This window comes from Cercospora beticola, chromosome 4 (assembly GCF_033473495.1).
Source record: "Cercospora beticola chromosome 4, complete sequence".
In the NCBI taxonomy this organism is placed as follows: domain Eukaryota; kingdom Fungi; phylum Ascomycota; class Dothideomycetes; order Mycosphaerellales; family Mycosphaerellaceae; genus Cercospora; species Cercospora beticola.
The window spans coordinates 3821519-3840966 of NC_088938.1; the positions used below are offsets into that span (position 1 = coordinate 3821519).

At 53.3% G+C, this 19448-nt stretch overlaps 5 protein-coding genes across 5 annotated transcripts; 1 reads left to right on the forward strand and 4 right to left on the reverse strand.

Annotated features, from left to right (window-relative positions):
• Positions 1-1008: 1008 nt before the first annotated feature.
• Positions 1009-2872, reverse strand: RHO25_007101 (uncharacterized protein; the record flags this gene model as incomplete). The annotated part of the gene is made up of 3 exons (XM_023597877.2): positions 1009-1813; positions 1863-2395; positions 2444-2872. 3 exons carry the CDS (start codon positions 2870-2872, stop codon positions 1009-1011), a joined length of 1767 nt encoding a protein of 588 aa, XP_023453008.2.
• A 385-nt stretch (positions 2873-3257) lies between these two features.
• On the forward strand, positions 3258-5377 carry RHO25_007102 (uncharacterized protein; the record flags this gene model as incomplete). The annotated part of the gene is made up of 5 exons (XM_023597878.1): positions 3258-3686; positions 3750-4210; positions 4271-4315; positions 4370-4862; positions 4928-5377. 5 exons carry the CDS (start codon positions 3258-3260, stop codon positions 5375-5377), a joined length of 1878 nt encoding a protein of 625 aa, XP_023452820.1.
• Positions 5378-14061: 8684 nt separating this feature from the next.
• On the reverse strand, positions 14062-15051 carry RHO25_007103 (uncharacterized protein; the record flags this gene model as incomplete). The annotated part of the gene is made up of 2 exons (XM_065602892.1): positions 14062-14609; positions 14688-15051. The coding sequence occupies 2 exons, from the start codon at positions 15049-15051 to the stop codon at positions 14062-14064; spliced, it is 912 nt and encodes a 303-aa protein (XP_065458964.1).
• A 1060-nt stretch (positions 15052-16111) lies between these two features.
• RHO25_007104 (uncharacterized protein) lies at positions 16112-17287 on the reverse strand (the record flags this gene model as incomplete). Its single annotated transcript, XM_023597879.1, has 1 exon — positions 16112-17287. One exon carries the CDS (start codon positions 17285-17287, stop codon positions 16112-16114), a length of 1176 nt encoding a protein of 391 aa, XP_023453021.1.
• Positions 17288-18101: 814 nt separating this feature from the next.
• Positions 18102-19109, reverse strand: RHO25_007105 (uncharacterized protein; the record flags this gene model as incomplete). The annotated part of the gene is made up of 1 exon (XM_023597880.1): positions 18102-19109. The coding sequence occupies one exon, from the start codon at positions 19107-19109 to the stop codon at positions 18102-18104; it is 1008 nt and encodes a 335-aa protein (XP_023453039.1).
• Between the last annotated feature and the right edge of the window lie 339 nt (positions 19110-19448).

The following is a 19448-nucleotide window of genomic DNA, read 5'->3' on the forward strand; positions in this document are numbered from 1 at the left end:
AAGAGGTGAGGATTTTGAGGATGAGGAAGATGTTCATTCTGGAGGAGCTTTTTAGTGTTGCTGTTGTGAGTACTGTGTACCCAGAAGAGACGCTACGTACTCTTCAATGGATCCGGACTGCGGGTGGGAACGAGTTGACAGCGTTTGGCGCAATGTTGCAATGGTGTAACTGGGATTGAGCTCTCAAATTACTCGTTATACTTTGGAATGTGTACCTTGCACCATTTCCTCCGACCAGCAGGACGAACACTTATGTGGTGCCAATCGTGACTATAGTAAGACGTGGAGTGCACACGCCCTGGATCAAGAAATTCTAGGCCGTCGCCTTGACAGAAACGTCTCCAATAGTCGCGCTTAGCACATAGATTACCGATCACGCTTGCCAGCATTCTCTGATACACTGTTTACTATTTATCCCAAAGAGGCGGGCGAGTCGACAGCAAGGCACACCCTGGTCATAATAGTGAGAAACGGTGGTGCACTCGGTTGTTGACAGAATTGGTAGGACCCATACCAGATGGTGCTGAGCAGCATGAGATGCAGCGGATTCTTCAACCTGCGTGCTGGCGACGCTAAGTTCAATGTCACCGCATGTTCGCAACCAATCTCGCCCTCGGGTAGGTCCTGCGCATTGCATTCATGTCGGGGACTTTGTGGCGTGAGGATCAGTTACACGCAACATTGCTGTTGACGCGTGGCAGAAACAGCAATGACTGTCACTCTGGAGAGCCTATGGTATCGCAACGCAATAAGCAATGATGCCCAGCCTGCTTATCTTGAGCTTGATTGCTTCCAAAGATCCGGACTAACAGGCAACGACGATGGACAGCCGGGATCCAGACACCTGATCTTTGTGGCTGACACTATCCACCGGACTGCACGATCGTATCGGAGCTGGCACTAGGCCAGTCGAATGCGGAAGCCATGCCTGAGCCGCAGCATGTCGACGCGTCCTCTGGTGCACAGAACTCCATGAGCATGTCCTCATACGAAGGCCCAATCTTGCAATCACTTCTTAGGGTTGAGGTACTCATAGTACCGCTGCAGAGGTTGTACAACGTTCTGAGCGAAATCAGCCCTCCAGCCGTCGTCCTTCACAGCGACAGGCGCTTGTCGAAGAGTCCATGTAACAGCAGTGGCATACTCCTCACCAGCTTCACCTTGAACATCGTCCATCCATTCACACGCGACAGCCTGCCTAATCATAGGATCTGATTTGCCAACCGCAAAAGCTGGATTGGACCAAAGAGGATGGTCTTCTAGTCGGTTGCCGAAGCACAGTTCCAGAAGAACTATTCCTAGCGTTGAGAAGCTCCGATCTTTTGTCGTTTGATGGGAACCGTTTGCAGTACCAGATAGGTCCGCCAATATGTAAGGTTCGCCATGTAGTGTAACAGTGGCGCCATCGGACGAAGTGGGGAAACGAACGTCTTCACACGTCCAGCGCTGTTGGAGCCAAGGCGTCGAATGTAGCTGGAGGTGAGATGATGCTAACGTGAGAGCAATTCCATAGCGCTCGACTCGCGTCAGGCGGAGTCTTGATCGCGAGTCCAGAATGTCCGCAAGGGTGGTACCTGCAGTGCTGGGTGTACTGTGCACTATCGGGAAGACCGCATATTCATTGTCTCCATCGCTGAGCTGTCCTAAGCAGGTGTCGGAAGCCGCATTCGGGTCGTGGACAGCAGAGCACGTTCGGCACAAGCCATCGTTCTCCAGGCTGATAATTTGTGGCTGCGTAGAGGGCGAGGTGCTAGATGTACCTGATGTTGAGGTCGAGTTGGCTGTTAGCGTCAATGTGGAGCCACTAGTTGATCTGCTGCACCGTTAGCATCACTCCATTGAAATCAGCTGTGCGAACATACCTGGTCGCTTCCAATGTTGTACTACAGCTTTGAACAACAATAGAGGGCACTTGACTAGCAGGTTGCGGCCTCGACGCCTTGGATTCTCTGCTGCCCAGCTGTATTGTCGGCAGTGTGTCTGCTAGCCGCCATTGAATGCATTGCTGGCCTCCGCAAAGCTTCAGATGCATCTTCATCAGGACTTCATGAAACGATGGATGCTGCAGCCACAGTCTAGCTTGTGATCGACACTGGCATGTCCAGATTTTGTCCAGCAATCGGAAGATGCTCGCAGCATGGGAATGAAAGGTGAGGTGCTTCGCAATCGAACGGCGAGTTCCAGGACTCGTTCTGCTCTCGCTGAGCGCTGATATTCGGTCACTTTGGGCGAGAACATCTCGAAGTCGGTCGTTGCAGCTGTCGATCTGACGAAGGAGATCCTCTCGTTTCGCTGCCGCAAAGGCATAGTGGATTCTTTTGGCTTCAAAAGCTGCGTTCGCTCGCAGTATAAGGACTGTCTGAGCTTGCTGGTTGAGGGTGTTCGACGATGCCTTCTGTGACGAAGGTCAGTGCTTGCCTCCGCACCCAAAGCCCGTCCGTACCTGATTCTTAGCCATCAGACCGGCTTGGAACTTCGCATCATCAACGCGGCATTCCTTGCTCAATCGAGCCATGAGTTCTAGTATGTCCAGTAGCATTTCCACGTAACGATCGTGGCATTCAGAAAGACGTATACGAAGCGCGTCTTCCACACGGTCCTCTTTCCACCCGTGACCGCCCGGATTCGCGAGGAGTCGTTCGTACTGTCCCCGATTGACAGTCCCATCATGCACGAGCGGCAAGAGCAACTCTTTCAAGTTCAGCCGGAACTTCAGCTGGCAATCCTTGATCTTGCCAATGTCCCGCTTGTGTGCTCGTTTCACTCTCCACCATGTGCTTGTCACTTTTCTCGTCTCCTCGTAATTCTCCATTGCCGATATCAGGAGTGGGAAAGCTCCCAGCACTAGGCCAGCAATCTCTATACCAGACATGGCGTGCTTCCGGCTGAGGGTTGACGCAGTGGATATGTTCGGACGGGTGATATCAGCTCACGATATGGCCAGCTCACGATGCTGACAGGACTGCAAGGACCGCGGACGGGCAGTCCGCAGCGTACGCTCGCTTGGACTGATCTCAGATCAGCCTGCTGTCGAACTCCTGCAACCGAGATGGCTCCAACTGCTTGCAGCACACTGCATGCTCAGCTCCACTCACTACACCCCGCGGCAGCGACACGTGCGCGTGCACATGCTGCAAACGCGGCTGCTGTCGAGGCTGACCGAGCAGGCAGCGCACATCTCGTCGCCATGATTGCGCTGATGGAACAGCGTTAGTCGTATCACGCTTTGACACGGTCGTGGACCACTTCACGACATCATGTCTTCTGGAGCGGGACCGCCGACTACAGTTCATCCGGCTCCGATAGCCGAGCGGACGAAGGCCATCCTTGGTGTGTTCAACACCATCCTCGATACAAACTCTGCCGGCGAAGAGAAGCTGAGCCCTGTAGTGGATAACCTCTCTCGCTTCAGGATTTGGGCCGGTAATATCGGCGCCTATCATGTTGACTTGCGATCTGTGGATGCCCGACTCCGGGATGCCCCAGAAGTGGCTCAAAGAGTCCTCGACTTGCTCGCTGAACTGGCCGAAGTGAACGAAGACATCCGTGCCATCACCTCCGGTGAGCGACGGGACGCGGCAGATGAAGATTTCAGTGATGATGAGATCGAACAAGACACAGAGTCCGTCACCGAGCTCACCCAGCTATGTCTGTCTGCGTCGGACACTATCACCAGCCTCCTCAAGGTATCGGCTCTTCTTCGAAGAGCTACTGGGCGTGACCGTTATGCAAAGGCTGCTGCAACGTAGGATCACAAGTTCCTGGAGCAGTTCGATATACAACACGTGGCTGCGAAATTTCCCAAAGTCGAGGCTCGGCCGTGGCTGCGTGATCGCCTCGGAAGAGCAAATGTCCAGCGCCGGCAATACCTTCGATATGCTCGGAAACATCATGATAGACTGGCTCGTGGTCCTGAACTAGCGGACGAGATCACGTTCGCGCAACCCAAACAGGAGAGTGTTTTGAAGATGGCGATGGCTCGGTCAAAGACTGCCGCCTCCAGCCATCCTACGCTGGCTCCGACGAAAGCCTCTACTTTTGATCACGAACGCTTGCCACATCTCACAGCACAGATTGAGCAGATTGGACATTTGGATGACCGCGTGTCGCGAACCACTTCCGTTGTGACATCAAGCGGCCACGAGGACGGAGCGATCGACGTTGTTCGGCTGAGTGAGTTGGCCAAAGACGGGAAGCCGTTTGAATGTCCGTGAGTCTAATAATCAAAGTCTCTCGAGTGTTTAGTAGAGAACAACTAACTTCGCAGCAGATACTGCTGGACTATAATCCAGACCAGGCGCCAGAAGTCGTGGAGGTATTCCCCTCGAAGCACTTCAATTGGCAAAATCGAACGCTGACTATGGTTCAGGACACACGTGATGCGAGATATCAGGGCCTGGACATGTACTTTTGAGGATTGCAGCTCTGGGTTGTTTGAGGACCGTGACTCTTGGTTCCAGCACGAACTCGAGCAACACCGACGGCAATGGATATGCCATGAATGTCCGAACACCGTGTTCACTTCTGGGCAGGCCATCGAGGCGCATGTCCAGGCTGTACATCCTACGCTTCCGGCCGAGGTGATTCCGACAATCATTGACTCCAGCTCTCGTCCTGCGACCGAGGTCGAAGCGTCAGCATGTCCCTTATGCGACGAGTGGCAGGAAGGCCTTATTGCGAAAGCGACGGAGCTAGCTTTGTCGACCACTCATGTAGTGGTATCTCTGCACGACTTCCGACGCCACCTTGGCCACCATTTGGAACAACTGGCCCTTTTCGCAATTCCCCCGAATGTGGAAAACGCCATGGCATCTGGATCAGACAACAATCGGCATGGCAAATCGTTCACAGGAGACGCGAAGGTAACTTCATCTCGCCTTGAAGGTGTAGTCCTACTGCGCCGGATCAGTATACTCACATTATTCAGGAAATCACAGCCTGGAGTAAGAAGATCGACCCCATTGAGCCGCAGGACGAAAATGTCCCCGGTGTTGCATTGGCACTGCAAGATCACGAACCATTGTACGAACGTGATGAACTACGACTCACGAAGGCACAGAGGGCCATTGTATCTAACAGACACGACAAAGGCTGGTTGTTTGCCAATGAGCCCGAGACTGGCGAATACGCTCTTCTTCCAGAGGTGCGAGACTCGGATTCGAGAGGCAAGCCTGCTCGCAGTAAAATGCCAGCCCATGCAGTCTCTGTGGAAGAGGACTACCACCGTCGCATGGAGCAAATTCAACGAGAACTGGGTATAGCGCCCGCTCCTCAGCGCGCGGGGGATGTTGATTCAGATCGTGAACGTCGACGCAGACAACGAGAACAACGGCAGCGCGAACGTGAGCTCCGCAATGGTGGCTCGCACGCGCCTTGACCGGATAGCAGTTCAACAAGTACTGCGGTGCCTCCAACCGAGTATTGCTTGCAGTTATCTCACAATTCGGAGATTAATCACGAAAAGCTGGAATGGTTGCGACAGCAGTATGGAACCTTCTCGGATATCCCTCAGGAAGACATTGAACAGCTCCTACATTGGGCACAAATCTCACTTCAATTGCGACGGCAACATGAGAGTGATAAAGTCCGGCGTGCTCTATAAGCCCAGCAGCACGGTCAGACTACATTAGAAGCCGCGACAGGAACCTCCAGTGAAGAACCCGAGTACTTGCAAACACTGCGTGCACATCAGGAACAGCTGCGACAAGAAGCCGTCAGTATGAGCATGGACTTTAAAACGTTGAGACCTGTTCCGGAGTCTTCTGACAACGAGATACGGCCGCTATCTGAGGCGCAACGGGTAACCTTGCCGGAGGCAGATTATACACCCACACTGCCGAGCAGTCCCGGGCTCTCCTTGACACTGATGGATAAGGATTAAGAAGCAACGGAGACATAGCCACTATGGCATTTCGAGGCATCCAACTGGTTCCCAGAAGCCGAGAGTATCTGGGCCAGCAGTCCGAACCTTTTCCCGTGCCTCTTTGGTGTATATGGTTGCAAGTACCAGTTCTCCTCTAATGCCGCGTAGAAGCGTCACATCCAGACGCATCATATTCAATTTGAACACTGGCACTTCGAGATATGCTCAAACGGAGGGTTCAAGTCAGATAAAAACAAGTTGTTCAACCAAAAGGAACTCTTTAAGCGACATATCCTCCGTATGCATTCACCACAGATAGAGCAACCTGCCGCACGCGGAGGAAAGCCAAAGAATGAGATGCAGACGAGATATGAGGACGCAGAAGCCGGGTGGTGCCGCAGGACAATGCAACGAACCCCGAAAGTTGATCGATGCATATTATGCGATCGGCGGTTCAACGAACGGTATTAATTGGGAACAACATCTTGACCACATGTCTATGCACCTCGATACTGCAGCTAAGGATAGGCACGCTGGAAGTCTCGATTCAACAAAATGGCATAGAGATCATGACCTTGAAGAGTGTTTACGAAAAGAGGGCATTTTCACGACGAATCCCGAAGGGGACCATGAGCTGTGCAGCCTGAAATACAAATATATGGCGAGACCAGCCTGGGTTTTCCTCCATACCTTCTTAGCCACACCTCTGGAAGTTGGCTCTGTATCGCCGCGTGAGAAACATGAAGAAAGGACGGAGCCAAGATATGCTGTTGGAACTGTTGTCGTTGAAGTCGAGGATTGTGGAGCTTGGCAAGGAGGTGGGGAAGAATCATCTCGATACCTTGAATACTATGAGCAGACTCGCTAGAAAACGTCTGCAACGAGGACGATTGCAAGAGGCAGAAGCGCAAGCGCAGGATGTGATGGAAGCCAGAGAGGCTGCGGTGGGGCCACACCACTACGATACGTAAACAGTATGGCCAGCTTCGCTTGGATTGGCCGGGAACAAGGGCAGTTGCAACAGGCAGAAGAGATAGCAGTGATGGTTCTTGAGGCCAGAAAGTCGACGCTAGGTGCCGACCACCCCGATACTTTGAGCAGCATGGCTGAACCTGCTTCCATATATCGGGATTAGAGTCGGTTCGAACGGGCAGAAGACTTGCAGCGAGAGGTAGTGAATAGAAGGAGGGCAGTCCTAGGCGCGATGCATCCTGGCACGCTAAACAGCATGACCGACCTCGCGGTGACCTTTCGGCGGCACAAACGGTGGACACAGGCAGAGGAGCTGGAGCTAGAGGTAACAGACATCAGGAAAGAGGTGCTGTGGGCGCATCACCCCGATACGCTGAACATTATGGCGAGCCTCGCATCGACTTATCAGCGCGAAGGACGACTAGAGGAGGCGGCAAGGCTGGAGCAAGAGGTAACGTTAATGAGGAGCGCGAGATCAGAAGGGTTTCATATCGATATGTCGAGCAGCATTGCGGAACTTGCATCCGGAGAGAAGGAGAAGACAAAGCGTTAAGAAGTGGAGACAACCAGAGGGGAGCCACAGGAGGCGCAAACGAAATGAGGAGTCCGACTGTTATAAGCCCAGAACTGAAGGAAAGACAGCATAAGCCGCACCGCGCGTGATCTTTGCGTGTCCCTATCGCAGACGAACGGAGCCCTGGTTTGTTCGAGCACGCCGTAGCCAAAATCGATCGAATGTATTCTCTGTACCAGCTGCTCCACGCATGATCTCGCTGTTGCAACCCATCAAGTTTGTGCTGCTACCCCACTTGAGCAGCGTATGTCGTTCTCTCGTGCATGCGACCCAGGGCGTTCCCATTGGGGTGTGCCTTCCTGCCTCCAGCCAATTTGCTCTCCTCTGCTGGAGGATCGAAGCTCAATGAGCCAAGCTCCTGCATGGGACCGTTTGGAACTTTTAGGATGCTCATTGCACGGCCGAGCATCCTTTTCGAGATGAGACAGGTCTCAGTACACTCCGTCGCGTATGCCTCGAGCCACCAGAGCCAAGTAGATCCGACCATAATTCAATTCGAGAATGTCGGGAGGATGTTGCCACCTCGCGCGATACTTTGTTGAACACGGCTGGAGATCGCGATACGGCGTGTATACACGTATGCGCTCAAGGAACGTGTTCGCGTGTGGACTGATCGACACATCGAGCCTGTGAGGCAGTGGCTCGCTTTCGGTCCATCTTGTGGCATCGCTCAGCTGATTCTGGCAAGGCTCATTCGACCAGCACGAAGAGATGGTGGGAATATGTCGCAGTATGCGAGAAGTCTGAGGACTACGAGTGCGAGCGCGTGCGGCGCGTGGTGTGCGGCTACCGAAGGTGGCTCGACGAATTGTCGCAACGTTGTCGCAAAAGGAGGATTCAAGGTCGCCGCCGTGGGACATGAGATGACTGGAGTCGCCGCTTGGAGATTTAGTCGCTCGGCGACTTTCACGACAGGTCAAGTTGTTCCTAACATTGCCATCGTCACACATGAGTGTTGTCGAACCGGTCAAATGGCCTGCATCACGTTATCCTTTCGACGCTCTGCTGCGAATGCGGTGGGAGAGCACCGTCCTTGCCACGTCGGAAATCGACTTTCGTTGTTTCCCTCCAAATCTGCAACACATTTCATACTTCTGCGTTATCTATGCTTAGTTCAGTAGATATCGCCGCTGGGATCCAAGAATGCGGAGGCATTGAATATTCTCCAAGCTGACCTTGCAATGGGTGTTTCTCCCACCTCCACGTCACGATGGAACGGCAGCGTCCTCTGACATTCTCAACATACATCTGAGATGTCACACAGCAAGTCCATCGCCACTGTAAACTGACTATGACCTCGCTGCCATCATTCCACTACTTTCACTCATGCAACCCTAAGCAGACCCCGACCCTAACGCGGAGCCTAGGGAGCGAGCCTCGCTGAATGCTAACAATACACAACACGAAGCCGTGCGACATGCGAGAAATTCCATTCCATAGCTCTTCTGCCGTTCGCTTGTTCTGTGCGTGATACGCGAGACATATCGTGAATGTGCCACGTCTGCCATCTGGTTCACAAGCCAGTGATGACTCTGCACAACTTCTTTGCTTGGCAGTGTGCACCTGCTCCAAGTCTTTCTGGCAGTTTCTACTTCTTTCCAGCAGATTCTGCTGCTCGACAGCACTCATCCGCCTGCTTCCGCAACATTTGGTTCTTTCCACGGTTCACTCAGCTTGCACCATGCCATTTTCGGCTAGAGCGTCATGTGAGTTCGACAAGCGCCACCGCGACCGTTGAGTCCTGAAAGCTTCAGCGTTCCGCCCGATGCCGGCCGGCTATAAGTACCATCCAGCCTTCGCCTCTCTGCTTCTTCCGCGTTCCAACATGCAGCTGCGACTCTCAGTCCGCCTGCCTCATGGCGGCACCGTCTCTCGAAACACGAGCAACAAGACAGAACATCGTTCACAAGAGCATCAGTGTCACCTTTCGACATTCTAACATGCCTTCGACTTCAAGACCTCCGTGTGAGCGATTCAAGCCCACCGCCGAACAGCCGCGCAGCACAGCCTTGGCGACCACATACCAGCGTTACCTCTACAGCAGATGATGGCATCGCCGATGCAGCAACTCTGGTGCGCGGTTCAAGGAGATGTTCTGGTATCGTACCACACTTCAATGGAGGTGCTCTGGTATTGTACCACAGCGGAAGGTCGCGGAAATGAGTGAATGACTTGAACCCGACAGTGAATGACCTCTTTCTCACAGCGAATGAGAGACCTCTCTGAGACAGGGATTCTTTTTGCCCCGATTTCGTGGTACGCGCCAAGGTCCTCTTGTTCGCAAGCATAAAAACCCCCAACTTCCCTCCTCTCTTCTCTTCCTTTTCTCTCCAGCTTCCAGATCACCAAAGAGCAGCAACATACATCTCACCAGATACAACCCACTCTTGAAGCATTCGACAAAAAGACCACACGAGCAGAAACCAACAGCCAACCGAGTCGACATGGCTTGCTACGACTGTGGCCTGTGGGCAGCCCTCTCCTTTAAGGTGAGGCGCTGGCGCGCAGAACGACGATCCAGCCGCAAGGCGGTGGATTGGGACGCCATCGAGCGTGCCGGTCAGCTTCGTGCTCGTTGGGGCGAGGCGAAGGGCTGAATGGGGGGGAGGATTTCTTTTGTTACTCACCTTGATCCGTAAATTCCAGACGGTGTCTCGTAACTCGCATCCTCCTTGAATGGAGCTCTGCTGCAGAGACGCTGGAGGGTTGGTGATGGGTGGGGGCCCTGGGGAGAGGGCGGCCGACATGAGAGATACCTGTACGCGGTGTCGGCTACGAACCTGGTGTCTTTGTTACACCAGAGCCAAATCTCTCAAATGTACATTAGTTCCAGATAGTCGTTGTACTTGCAGCGCGATCTGATCTCTCTTCCATTGTCATCGGTCGCAATCCGCCACGTAGCTGCTACTCTCTTCGCCTTTTCTGCTTCACGATCAGTGATCGCGCGGCCATGTCTCCAGTAGCTGTTATTTGCCTCCTACTCTTGAGTCCAGAGACAAGCTGCCTCGTCGTCGCTCTCCGCCTCTCGTCCGCCATGCACGCCGCCTGATACCCGCTGCTCGCCGTGAGCTCTGCCTCATGATCTCAGAGCGACCCTCCGCTCATCGTCCTCTCCGCCTCTCCTTCAGATCTGCAGGCCACGTCGCGTCCCTTGGCTCCCGATGCAATGGTGCTGCTGTACTCAGAGCGATAGTCATAGCTCCTCTGTCTCCGCCAGTCCGTCTCCTCTGCGTGCCGCCGTGAGTACCCCAGCTCCTCGTTTCGTTTTGCACGTTCGTTCAGAGTGACATGTCCCTCCCGTCGCTCTCCACTCTCAATCGTCTCTGCGCGCCGCCATGGCTCCCTACGCGTCGGTACAACGCGTCTCGGGAACGATGGAGAGTAGTGAGGTAGATTATGACCACTCGCCTCGGCACTCTCGCTCTCCTGTTCTTCGCTCTGTTCGTAGGCGCCGTCCCTCCCTTACCTCTTCATCTCCTTCGTCATGGTCTCAGAGTGATACTACCGTCTCGTCGCTCTCCAGCTCGCGTCTGGCTTGCGCGCCGCCACGTCTCCCTGCGCCTAGCGTTCGAGCATCTTGGGAACAGCGGAGAGCAGCAAAAACGTTGTCTCTCTATTGCCGGCTCGATTGCTTTTCTCGATTCGGGGTATATTGGGTGGCCCTGTTGCTGTTTCGTGGTTTGGAGGTAGGCAGTAGGATGCTTCGCCACGCCAAACGCGTGAATACATCGCACCTGCAGGCCTTCATCTCCTGCCACTCATTTCGAGTGGACCAGCTGCTCCTGCTACGCTCTCTGTCTCCGTCGGCGTGTCTCCAGGACGCGTTCTCCGCCCGAATTGACGCGTCTTCTATCATGAGAGCCACTGCAGCGCGACAAAAGCACGCGCCTACGTGATGAACACCACTCATCATGATCTACGGCTACTCTACAGGAACAGAACAAGCGCCGCCGCCCTGAGACGAGACGGGCCTCAAGGAGGCGCTTCGCGCGTTCAGAGCGACGCGTCGCGATCTCCACGTAGCACTACACCGCGATATGCACTCACCGACGCATCGGCGCCGACTTCACGGTCTCACGCGAATCAAGAAGCAGTCCGGACAGCTCTATCTGTCACTTACCAACGATGAGGAACTTGTTCTGGAACGGCGCTATCTCTGCCCCCTGTGCCGCCGACCGAGCCAACGCGCCTCCCTACGACTCCCCTCGCTCCCTGGGCCACCTATCCGCGATGAACGTCTCACGAACGGTGATCGAGGCGGACATACTCCCATGAAGAACGCCGGGCTCGAGGCATACCACTCAGCAGACGCGTTTTGAGGCACTCTTGGCACAACGCGACGGGCTCGAGGACAGTCACAATTAGTCAGCAATCTCAGGGGCAAGGGGAGGAGAGATCGGGAACAGCACTGGCAGCAGAGATGTAGAAGGGAGATGAGACTGGACTGAGCCGGCTGGGATCATACTATCGAGCACGCGATGGGCTGAAACGCCAAGTCAAAGGTGAGCGCTGCGTGGAGAAATGGTTAGACTATCAGCCCGCAGCAAGAGATGGCATTCATTGCGAGAGAATGCAGTGGGACGGTGACAGCGATATCTAGCTCGAGTTCTTTACTTTCGACATCATGATGGGCATTTGCGTCGAGTGGCAGCAAAGCACAGCAATGATAAACGTGTAAGATTTGTAGATCTACGAATATCAACATTTGGGACAAATCGACAGATTCGCGATTCTGGCACGACCACAGAGCGCACGACATCAACGACACCAAAAACATTTGCTTATGACTACAACAGCCTCACTGATATGTTCTTGGAGCGGACTGTCCATCGGTCACCTCCTCGCCTTCGTCCCACGACTTCTTGCCCACGTAACCCTATCGCCTTGTAACCCTAGTGCACACACCAATTCCAGCAACAACGCCATCGTGACAGAGCAGAAGTAGCGAAAGACATTCAAGGGCCTTTTTCAAGACGTCCAGACCCACCGTAGCTGTGTCAAAGGCACCATTCGCCATGGATGGCACTCGGAAGCAGGTGAACGAGTGCCTCCATCGGGCTTCCGGCCACGTTGCACCGGCCGCTGCACCAAGATCTACTCCAGAATGCCTTCTCGTGTAGGCTTTCCAGAGTGCTTGTATTGTGCAAGGCCGTCGAAGCGGCGGTGCGTGCGGTACAAACTTCAGCTGAGAGCGCCCGATGCAAATCACAGTGTGTCGCTGCTCGAGTCGGCCACGAGCCCTTGAACATGTTCCGCATTGTGTTATCGAGAGGACCATACAATGCTCTTGCTGTTATGGTGACATGAAAGACCCTGATCGTCTTTGAAAGGCGCTCTTTATCACTCTGCGGGCTTCGTGGGAGGAGCTGGCTCTTCTGAATGCACACTGCTATCATTGGTCGGTGTCCCTTGCCTCCAGCCTTGTCGCCTCATCAATCTTTTGGAAACCCCTCTCCTCACTCGCAAAACATCCAGTTCTCGTTCTTGCATGTGCAAACATCTCTGTCGAGCGGCATTGTAGGCACGGTTCTGATCGGGTATCGTCGTTGGCTCTTAGTGCGCCGCTCGCTCAGCCAGGCCGTCGATCCACACGCCAAAGCAGGATGTTGGGATGGTGGTCGACTGAGTCTGGCGCTCGAGTCGACTGAATGAGTATAGGTCGGGAGGCTCCGTTTGTGATGCTGGTGGCGAAGTGGTAGACCAGGCCGCATAATCTGTCTCCTTCTCGCTCCGTCCTCGTCTATCGTATCGTGCCGCGATGCTCTGCGACTCTCTTCCGGAGTATGCTGGTGAGTAGTCGGTGTTCGCGATGCTCAACGCACGCACCGGAGATACGATACCTGCAGTACAGCAGGCAAGTAGGCGATGGTTGTTGGAAGTCGCAGTGGCGCGCGACTGCACATGGGAACAACTTTTCACAAGGGACGAAGAACAAGGCAGCGCTAGTCAGCTTGCTCGAGGCGCTCCAACATACAGAATGAATCAACGACACTCATTATCCCGACAAATGCTACAAGATGACCTTACTACTCCAGACCGGACGCGTGCCAAGAATTTCGAGCCAGTCAGCTCGAGGAACCCGACAGACGCAGGAGCACTTTGGCTACTTTTCAGTACACGCACTGTTACGCGCTGACAAGAAAAAACAGTTTTTCATTCTTCATTTGAGGTTTGCTACAGAGATTTTATTTCGGACAGTCAGGTAGCGCAGACACTACAGCAATACTTTCCGCCTGCAGCAGTCTCCTTCTGCCAAAGGAACTTCTGTCTCGACATCGAAAACTAACACGATATCCTCGCTCGCCACACAAGCTTGGAGACATCGCTTGCACTCCACGAACGCAGTCTTGGATGTAATGTCGCCACGGAATCCTGTTTCTGCGCATGCCATGGCTTCTGTGCGCAAGTCTTCATACGCCTGGTCAGCTGGCATTCAGGTTTAGTTGCTGAGATGTCGTCGAAAGGCTTCCACGAAGATAACGTAACCCCATTTGTCTTGAGCGTTTAACTGCTCTGGTATGGCTCCCTACGAGTAAGTCTTGAAACTCAACGAATATCCGTCGAGTCTCAGAATGTGCCATGGTTTGACGTTATGTGCAGTGGTCTCCTCCATCAGTCGCCCTATTCGCCATGCTTCGATCGGAGATGCGCTTTAAACACCCAATGACTCCCTCGTCATGCTGACATCAAACACATTGCTGCCACGACGCTCGAACACTTTGTTGATAGCAAGTTTAATTGCATCCCGGCCGCTAGCTGTGACTGAGTAGTCCTTCACACTGTAAGATTCAATCTTTCGGACCTCCTTTCCACGAAAGCATCCATCCTCGCGCGGGAGTGCTGCCCACGGTGGTCGGGATCCAGCGAACGCCTCCACTGGGCGAGAGGGCGTGCCAATGGACAAGTGCATCAGCCAGACTCGAACCAGTTGAAGCTCGTCGCGAATGAGTGCAAGCACTTTGTCGACGTCCTTGTCATTGATCGTGATCGTATCGATTTCCAGGGAACGCAAGCTGGACTTGTGTGTGCTGAGAACTGACGCAATTAGATCGCTGGAGAAGTCGCCGGTGATGATTTCGATCTCGTTGACCCTTGGCAGATTGGTCTCAGCCAATACACGAGGTGTCAGTGCAGCTTCGCAGGAAGGCGAAATATCGTGACGGCGAGCGCCAGCGTCCTGAATATTGATAGACTCGACACCTGACAGCTGTTGTGCAAAAGTTCTCAGCAAGACGTAGAGACTGTCCACTTAATCCGCAGCCATAGTATGCATCTCACGTCTCATAGGCGGGAGCCCCAAGAGTGTCAACTGCTTCACTCTACCGAGGAGCCCAGCAGGCGCCAGTACACTGGAGATGTGCTCAATAGCCTCCCTGGTGATTGGTACTTTCAGGCTACTCAAATGGCGACGGGCCCACTGATCCTGCGAACTGTCGTATAGATGCTTGCAAGTCAAACGCAATGCGTGCAGCGATGCGCACTTCTGTTTGCATTCGCGGGAATCAGGATGATCGTCGACGTGTCTGGCGATGCTAGCGACAAGCTCGATTGGAAGTCTCTGAAAATAGTTCTTGTTCTTGTTCTGGTCTGTGGCGCTGTTTGGCGCCTCCACGTCGTGGCGACTCATGGGAGTGTTTGCCATTTCGACGGGTGCAGTGTGCAATTCGGTGCGACGTGTCGATGAGAGACCGTGGTGTGAATGTGCTTTCGAGTCAAGTTGCGCCGCAGCAGTTGTATGGAATGTGCGATCGAGTTGAGTTGCGCGGCAGCAGGTGTATGGTATGGTATTAAGTATAGTGGAGGTATGGACGAAGGTCGAACTATATGTAACATGATAACAAGTATAATGCTGTTCACCAGTGAATGCACGTGAAGTGGAGTGAAAGTATCGAGAGCGAGTGAATGCACTGTGAAGGTACTTTTTGCAAGGTTGGAGTTTGCTACTATCTGTCGTAAGCAAAGACGAGACAAGGACTTTAATGTATTGCTCTATTCGAGACAATGTCTCGAAAAAGTCATGCCCTTCAACTCTGCAAGGTCGCCGTGATCGTACCTTTCTCTTGTGACCATGCCACATCCTCTCGCAATGTTCATCAATGATGATCCACATGGAAGAGCCGTCCGTTCTCCCAATCGATATCGTTCTGATGCATGATGTCGTTCATGTGCCAATTGCCCCATCTCCTTCTCAAGCCCGTGGCTCGCTCTAGAAGGTGGTGGTCGCGGCACTACTTCGTCGCAATTTAAGGTTGTTCGTCGCGTGGTAGTGCGTTGTCCTATGTCTCTGTTCCGTGGCGTGTCAAAGCGGAGTAGGTGTTCACGATATGTGGAGTGTCAGATGCACATGCAATGACATCAAGGAAGTCAGAGTTGGTGATTGGAAGCCACGCTGTCCGCGCGACTGCTTACGGAAGCAACTTGTTACGTTGGCCGGCTTGTGAGGAAGGCAGCACTTGTCTGACCATCTCAACCATACAAGCGAACCACTGGCAGCTCGGACATCATAGACGCACTGGGTCGGGGTTCATACTTGTATTCAAAGACCTTTACTTACGCGTACAGGCTCGTGGCAGACTACTGCGGCCCAACCTCGACGGTGGCGGCCGTCGATCCTCCAGCGCAAGAACACACCACCGCAGCGCGTCCTTATGCCCAGCCGTATCACCCCTCCTTCCTCCACTTGCAGATAGGGACCTATGTGCTCAGAGCCTTTCCACTATGTTCGGATCGTACAGGGGACTGTTCGCACGACCCAGCATTCTGTTCAGAACAAATCGGGCTGCACCCTTTCCCTTGGCGGAAGCGCAAGATCCGGCAATCCCATAAGTCTCAAGCTCTCCCGTTGCTGCAATGCTTCTACCGCGCTCGAAATAGGTCAGACGTCCTGTTTCTCTGTGATGGAACTGTTGCAACTCTGAAAGTTCGAGAGTGTACAGCGCAGTGTAATCGCGGAGGTTGGCCAGGGTTTCTTCCCAGGTACCATTCTCAAGCCGCACAGTGGTCAGACGAAGGAAGTTCAGGGTAGCAGCGCAGCTCCCTAGCAAGATGTTGACATCTGCTTCCTCATCGAATGCACAATAGGCCAGATACAGGCTGGTGAGACGCGCTGGTATGCTTGTCACTCCTTGGAGTAGACCCGAGACTTCGGGAGTCACGACAGGGCAGTTCCCAAGGTCGCGGAAAGGCCTGTAGACCTTCAAACCCTTGATGGAAGTGGTGCTGGCGATGAAAGCTTGGAGTTTGTTGTGCAAAACTCGCTTATCCTCGTGTAGCGTAGCCTGAGGGATGAGCTCGACGGCGATGATCTTGTCCAGAGCTCTAACAGGACCAAACACGCTCAACACTCGATCGATCTCGACAGCGCTGAGTGGAACCTTCGCGATCCTTAAGAAAGCCTGGTCGAACACGTCTTGACTGGACCGGCGAATGTGCCGGCATGTTCTTCGCAGACTGAGCAGATCCAAGCGTTTCTTCTCAAGAAGGCTAAAGCCCGCTTTCTCATTCCCTGGATCTCTCCAGACTACCTCTGCGTAGACCGAGCGGTGCACCTCTGTTGCGATTTGGGCGATGATCTCTGCCGGGAGGCGTTGGAGGTAGGGCTTTGGGACGCGGGTGTTGTCGTGACGGTCCATTGGACCGTTATTTGCGCCTTGAGCCTCGTCCATCTCGTATCGTTGCGCTGAGGTCGGCGAGGACTGGATGTAATGGTTGATTTGTCTCAAAAAGCAGAGAGCTTGAGAATTCGACAGTTGGAAACGGAGCAAATTGCTAAGCAAGGCCGGCGATTGACTTATTCCAGCGCCGCCACGAGACTTACCAGGTAAGACTTTGTCGAACAGCCAACGACGACGCTCGAGCTTCTCGCCCACAGCACACATAGTGCAGAATGATACTTGTACGAAACGCTAAAGTCCTTCAAAGAAACCTACGACGATACTGAGGTCCACGAATCGACCTAGAACTACCAAGTGACGCAGCCCGAAGATCGGCCTCTATACGCGAGACACTTGTTAATCGATCTATCAACGACGAAGGACGCTCAGTAGGCTTTGGAAATGGCTAGGTTATGGAGGGATCAACGGGTCCTCAGGGCCACAGCTTCAGCAGAGCTGGGTTGTTGCAAATGGTTCATGGCTATTCAGGGATAATACAAGGGCAATCCTACGCAGACAGTCGTCTGCACATGTAGCATCTTGACAGCTCTTCCATGATCTCGAAGTCTGTGGTCGACGCCAGCTTCTTACAGATACCAGCTTTTTGCCCGATTCCCACCAAGACTGGTTGGTAGCTCGCGGGTTGGAAAGAGGCACAAGCAGATTGCAATACTTCGCTCCGCATTTCTTGCAGAAACTCATATTATCTATGCTCAGGGATATGAGAGACCATAATGCCACTGCGAGACACTGGTGTGGATTCAGGACACGTCCAGGTAGCAAGAAATGAGGCTCTTTATTCGATGGTGCCACTACATTTTGTTGCATGAGCAATCTCCTCTGCTTGAATACAACTACTCTGATCGCACAAGTTGCTCTTCTGACCACATGGCAGTCGCTCTCAAATCTCCATCAATGCTCAATCATGCACTCCTTCATCATCCCGGTCACACCATCTTCCATGCTACGATCTCGTTCATGTGACAACAGCCTAGCCTCCGCGAAAGCTCGACAAGAGGTGTGACTCCTGCGCACCAACTTAAAAGCCCAAAGATCCTTTGGTCAAGCTAGGATCGTACAGGTCGCTGCCTTCGAGCTCCAGGATTCGATTGAGTGCCAATTTGATCGCACCTTTGCCCTGGGCTTGGAACCAGCAGTTGCCAATGGTGTAGCGCTCAAAGTTTCCAGTCGCCCTGTTACGAAGCCACTTGGACTCGCGACCTCCCATGTCGAACTGGTCATGAAGCAGCGTGTATTTCTCCGAATCAACGACCGAGCGAACCGCGGTCATTTGTAGCTCATCTAGAAGAAGCTCGTCCCGCACGAACGCCAGTGTCGAGTGTGCATTGCCGTCGCAGATTTCGAACCTGTCGACCTTGAAGAAACGCAGATTTGCTTTGAGTTCTCCCAGCAGCGAATGGACCGTCGCCGCTGAATAGACGCCGTCGCTGAGCTGCAAGCGTTGGAGCTTGCTTGGGTTCACATCCTCTAGAGTACCCAACAGCGAGGAACCTCGAGGAGATGGTGCAGACGCCGAATAGACGTTTTGAAGAGCGTTCACTTCAACGGCTTCAATATTGGATAGCTTGCGAACGAAGCCTTCTAGTGAGAGCCGCAACTCCGTTGTGTGTTTCACTGTGAAGGAGCCGCCATCAGGAAGGTCTTCTGTCTTTGGTCCGACGAAGTTCACAGATTTAACCTTCGCGAAACGTCCAGAGTTCGCAAGAACGCTCGTCGTGAGCTGAATGTCAGCAGTCGAAAGTCTCACCACAATAGACGTCGTGTGGCGACGTGCCCACTCGTACTGCGAGCTATCGTTGAGCGTCTTACACGTAAGCCGAAATGCGCTCAGCCCTGCGTTCTCCTCCTTATCCCCTTTCTTCTCGACTTCATATCTCCAACTTGGTTCTTTTGCGTAGCTCATTTGCGAAGCGATCATTCCAATCACTTCGCATGGTAATGCGTCGAGAAAGATGGTCTGCTGGCGCTGCACGGTAGTAATGCTTGCGGGGTTGGCGCGGCGGCCCTTGTTCTTCGATTTTGCCATCGCGTGTAGCCTGACAACTAGGAAAGGATGGGAAGTGGTGTCAGTGGGACAGTGTTGTGCGGCAGTGGTGTTAAGGTTGGGATCTGCAGCAAGTTTATGTATAGTCTCGAACTGGGTTGAGGTGTGAAAATGGATGGGATATACGTAAAACGCTGGTGAGTAAAGTGCTGATCGCAAGTGAATAATGGTCAAGTCGAGTGAACAGTGAACGAGTCTGGCGGAATTATGTGATGATGCTTTACGTCAGTGAAGTTTGCTGCAACTTTTGGTAAGCAGACATGACGAACAACGAGTCAAAGCTCTTCCCACCACGCACTCCAGAATCATGTCTCAGGATGG